At 70.6% G+C, this 5,149-nt stretch overlaps 1 protein-coding gene across 1 annotated transcript; it reads left to right on the forward strand.

Annotated features, from left to right (window-relative positions):
* Positions 1-549: 549 nt before the first annotated feature.
* On the forward strand, positions 550-5,149 carry MNEG_6869 (hypothetical protein; the record flags this gene model as incomplete). The annotated part of the gene is made up of 7 exons (XM_014044654.1): positions 550-752; positions 1,016-1,057; positions 1,318-1,849; positions 2,134-2,309; positions 2,557-2,765; positions 3,047-4,257; positions 4,532-5,149. 7 exons carry the CDS (start codon positions 550-552, stop codon positions 5,147-5,149), a joined length of 2,991 nt encoding a protein of 996 aa, XP_013900108.1.

Below are 5,149 nucleotides of genomic sequence, written 5' to 3' on the forward strand. Positions count from 1 at the left end.
ATGCGACCCCGACGTCGCCCGGGCGCGGCGCGGTGGAGGGGGGCGGCGTGGATGACGTCACCGACGGGGACGCGTGGCGGATCGCGCGGGAGTTTGCCGCGCAGCTCAAGGGGGGCGTGGAATTTCGGGGGGCGCGCGTGATGGTAGAGGCGCCGTTGGTGCAGGTGAGGGGCGGGGTTGTGTGTCTGCCCGCGTTGGTGGCCGCATTTCAGCGTGTTTTGTGTCACGTCGGTTCATTGGTTGGTTCATTTGTTTTTTTGTTTGTCGTTATGAGCTCCTTTCCTTTTGGGTACCTTGCTGCAGCTGGGTAGGGTATTCAAAGCGTGGACGCTCTTACCAAATGGCTCAGGAATTCCAGGGGCGCCCCGCAGCAGTTGCCCCTTGGGTTGACACAACTTTTTTGACTTCTGATCGCTTCCTCCACCCATGCTCCCCCTCTTTGACCCTGCTCACCCCTCCTTGCCTGCCCACCCTGCGTCACCCGCCGGGCAGGTCACCCTGTTCGTCAACCACCTCATCAATGACGACGACCACGCATTCCTCGCCGAGATGGCGCCATATGGTGACGTCGTCCGCTGCTTCGTCGCACGCGCCCCGCAGCCCGGCGCGCCGGCCGCGCCCGGCGCCGGCGGCGGCGCGCTGCTGCCGCCGGGGCGCGGCAAGGGGTATGGGTTTGTCGAGTTTGCGGTGCCGGCGGCGGCCAAGGCGGCGCTCAAGGGGCTGGAGGCAGAGTATGAGGGCGTCAAGGCCAGGTGGGAGACTTTCGGGCTGGGAATTCAGGTCCAAATTTGTTTATGTCTGGGTTGCCATAACCATGGGTTGGACGTGGGGCGGGCCTCGTGCGTTCCGGCCAGCCGCGGCGCTCGATTTGAGGGCCCGCCCGCCTCTCAATGCACTCAACCCGGACGGATGCCGTGCAAGTGACTGCAGTCCATTCGACCCTGGCGCGGCGGCCTGCGTTGTGAAACGGCAAGCGCTTCGCCGACCTGGTTGCTGCCCCCGTTTTTCCCCACAGGCTGAAGGCATTGGAGGACGAATACTTCCAGGAACGCGCCAGGTGCGAGGCAACATCGCCCAGGCCGGCCGTTGTTTCGGGTCGCCGCGTGGATCGCGCGTTGGCTGGTAGCTTGGCCGCCGGACGGTCGCGCCCGCTGCCCAGTCTGCGCATTCGCCGCCGCGGACCCTCCGCGCCGCGCAGCCAGGCCTGCGATTCCGGCCGCCCTCGCGCCGGCCCTCATCAGCCGTTGCGTCGCTGCGACATTCCTTCTTCTCGGCTGCGCGACACAATCACGTTATTCGCCTTCTGCTTTCCGACAGGATCCGCCTGCGGCTTGAAGAGGAGTCTAGGCAGCAGGCGCGCGAGGAGGAGGCCGCCACCGACCGGGCCGCCGCAGACGCGCGCGCCGCGCTCGAAGCCAAGGCGCGCGCCGACGCCGCGGCCCGTGCAGATGCACGGGCGGCAGCAGACGCCGCGCGTGCGGCGGCGGATGCAGAGGCGGACGCGGCGGCGGATGCGGAGGCGGAGGCGGGCGCGGCGGCGGCGGCGGACGGCGCGGGGCAGGAGGATGCGGCTGCGAGGGAGGCGCGGGATGCGGCGGCCGCGGCTAAGAGAGAGGCGGCTGTCAAGGCCAGGGCGGAGGCTCGGGAGAAAGAGGCGCGGGAGCAGGAAGCGGCAGAGACGCGCGAGCGTCAGAAGGCAGAGGGGCAGGCGCGGGAGCTGGAGAGGGGGCTGCGGGAGAGGGGGCAGCGGGAGCGGCAGGAGCGGGAGCGCGAGCGCGAGCGGAAGTTGAAGGAGCGGGTGGCCGAGGAGGTCGGGAAGCTTCCGCCGCCGCCGGGGCCTGAGCAAACGGTGAGGGGGCGTGCCGCCTGGCCGCCTGGGGGATGCCTTTGCACAGCAGCCAAGGTTGTAGGGGCGGCCGCGTGCCGCGCGCGTGCGGTCCCGCCACACAGCATGGGGCAGGGCGCGTAGACGCGGCGCTCCGTGGCACAGCCTTCGTCGGCGGGCCTTGCGCTCTCACGTCTTTGTCCTGTGAGTGGACAGCACCCCAACCCCCGGGCCCTGCCGCCGCGGGCCCCCTCAAACCCCGCCCCGACCGCCGCTGCCGTCTGCCGCCGCCGCCGCTGCCACTGCAGCTCAAGATTCGCCGCGCGGAATGGAGCTACCCGCGCACCGTCCCCGATCACTTCGCAACCCAGATCGTGATCAACGGCCTCGCGCGCGCGCGCACGATCGGCCCCGACGACGTCACGCGCGTGGCCGGCCTCTTCGGCTGGGTGCACGCCGCGCACGTGCCGCAGACGCAGCACCTGTGAGGTTCCGGAGCTCAGGGCCCGCTGGGCCAGCCAGGCTGGGGCACAACGCGACGGGCAACAGGCGCCTTGCTGTGCGCCCTCAGGCGCTGGGGGCGCGAGAGCGCCTGACATGCTGCTCGGAAACTTGCCATTCGAATCGGCCCTGGCACAAGCAAAACCCATTGCACCCACTAAGCCCTACAGAGCATCACATGCCCCAGCAGATGCTCAACCCCACTCCCCACCCCCACCCCCGCCCCCCAGCCACTTGGGCTACGCCAACGTCGAGTTCCTGCGCTCCGACGAGGCCGAGGCCGCCGCGCTAACCTTGGACGGCAAGGACGTCCCCAACCTCGGCCCGTCGATCACAGTGTCGCTGGTCAACCCTGCCAAGAGCCCCGACAGGGGGGCGTGCACGCTGAAGGCGCCGAAAAAGAAGGGGCGGGACAAGGAGATGACAGAGGACAGGCCGGGTGGGTGCAAGGCGCTGCGTTGTTTGTTGTTTGGCCGGGCGTTTGACTGGAATTGTGATTGGTTGTTCCGACCGGATTTTGGCTCGGTTGTGGGTCATCTTGACAAGTGGGAGTTGGGAGACCCATCATATCCGCTGCGCGGCACTTGGTCCAGCGACCGATGATTTCAGTGGCTCGGCGTGACCGTTGCTGTCTGGTATCAGCCAATTCGACCCTCAAATTCGTCGCATCCAGCCGTGCAACGTTGCTCAAGGCACCCCATCCCTGCGCCTCTCCCGCAGGGCCCGGCCCCGGTGCCCGCCCCGGCGTGGGCGTGCCCGCGGGCGGCCGCGGCGGCGCAGGCCCCGGGGGCGGCCCCGGCGTGGGCATGGGGGGCATGGGGGGCCGTGGGAAGGGGGCGCCTGGAATGGGCATGGGCGGCGGGATGGGAATGGGCATGGGAGTCGGCGGTCTGGGTGGTGGGATGGCGGGCGTGCCGCCAGCAGCGGCGGCGATGCAGCAGCGGTTGATGGCGCAGCAGCAGCAGGCCGCGTTCATGGCGATGCAGCAGCAGGCGGCGGCGATGACTCAGATGGCGATGATGCAGCAGGCGCAGCAGGCGATGGCGCAGCAGCAGCAACAGCAGCAGTTGTTGGCGGCGCAGCAGCTCCAGCAGGAGCAGCAGCAGCAGCAGGCTGCACAGGCGCAGGCGCAGCAGCAGCAGATGCTGGCGATGCAGCAGCAGGCCGCGGCGGCGGGCATGGGGGGCGGTTACGGCGCCGCCGGGGACCAGGGCGGATGGTATGGGTCCGCGTACGGCGCCGCGGGCGGACAGCAGGCGCAGCAGCAGCAGGCCGTCGTCAGCGCGCAGCCGCAGGCGTACGGCGCAGCGGCGGCCCAACCTGCGGGGCAAGCAGCCGCTGGCGCCGGCGGCTTTGGCGGGCAGCAGCAAGCAGTCGCGGCGTCCGCAGCAGCGCCGTACGGCGCGCCGGCCGGCGCGGCGCCGGGCGCGCCGGCGGCGGCAGCAGCGGGCGGCGGCGCCGCATACGGTGCGTATGGCGGCGCGGCTGCTGGCGGGTATGACGCTGCCGGCGCTCAGGCGTATGGTGCGCAGGCGTACGGCGCACAGGCGTATGGCGCTGCGCCGACGCAGGCGCCGCAGGTGTATGGCGCCGACGCGGCCGCGGCGCAGGGCGCGTACGGGCAGCAGTACGGCGCGCAGGCGCCGGCGCAGCAGGCGGCGCCGGGGGCGGGGGCGGCGGTCGACCCGCGGTATGCCTACCCCCCAACGCAGCAGCACGCGCAGCAGCCACAGCAGCAGCAACAGCCCACGGCAGACCAGCAGCAGCAAGCGTACGGCGCCGCGCCAGGAGGGGCCGCTGCTCACCAATACGGCCAGCAGTACGCTCAGCAGTACGGCGTGAGCGGCGACGCGGCGGCTGCGGCGCCCGGCGGCGGCTACGGCGCCAACACGTATGCTGCGGGCCAGCAGGCGGCAGCCACTGCTGCCGGGGTGAGCCTCCGCTTTTGCGGGCCGTGGAAGGGCCGAAAACCCCGCCGCACGTCTGCGGCCGCGGGACGTGTCCCAGGTTGCCTTGTTGCCTCCTAGCATGCCCATTCTTGCGATCACCTTTTGGCCATCGCAAGAATGGGCATGCTAGGGGGCAAAAAGGCAAGCTGGAATGGGCAAGCTTGCCTTGACTGTACCAGCCTCCTGACTCAAGCCCAACTTAACACCCCAAACTCACCCCACCCGATCGGCGCTGACCACCTTCGCTCGCCCGCAGGCATCTTACGGCGCACAGGGTCAGCAGCAGCATGCGGCAGCATACGGCCAGCACGCCGCCGCGGCGTACGGCCAGCAGCCGCAGCCAGGCGGGTATGGTGCGGTGGGGGCGCTGCAGCAGCAGGCGGCGAGCGCTGGGGAGTACGGCCAGCAGCAGGCGGCTGCATATGGGCAGCAGGCGTATGGCGCCCAGCAAGGGGCTCAGCAGCAGCAACAGCAGTACCAGCAGCAGCAGCAGCAGCAGCAGCCGGCCGCCACGGGGGCCGGCTACTACGACCCCTCACAGCAGCAGGCGGCGGCCGCGGGCGTCACCGGTTACGCCAGTTACCCGGGCGCCGCGGCCGGCTACCCCCCGACGGCGGGCCAGCAGCAGCAGCAGCAGCAGCAGCAGCAGCAGCAGGGCGCGGCCGGCTACCACTACGGTGCGCCCGCCGCCGTCGCCGGCAGGACGGGAGCGTCTGCAGCATCCGCCCCAAAGTACGTGCCCGGTGGCGCTGCAGCCGCAGCACCCGCCGCCGCAGGCCAGAAGCGGGATGCGTCGGGGGTGGCCGCGGCGTACGGGGGCGCTTACGGTGGCGCCGTGGGGTACAGTGGTCAGGACAAGAGGCCGCGCTACTGA

This window comes from Monoraphidium neglectum (assembly GCF_000611645.1).
Source record: "Monoraphidium neglectum strain SAG 48.87 unplaced genomic scaffold scaffold01162, whole genome shotgun sequence".
NCBI classification, from domain to species: Eukaryota; Viridiplantae; Chlorophyta; class Chlorophyceae; order Sphaeropleales; family Selenastraceae; genus Monoraphidium; species Monoraphidium neglectum.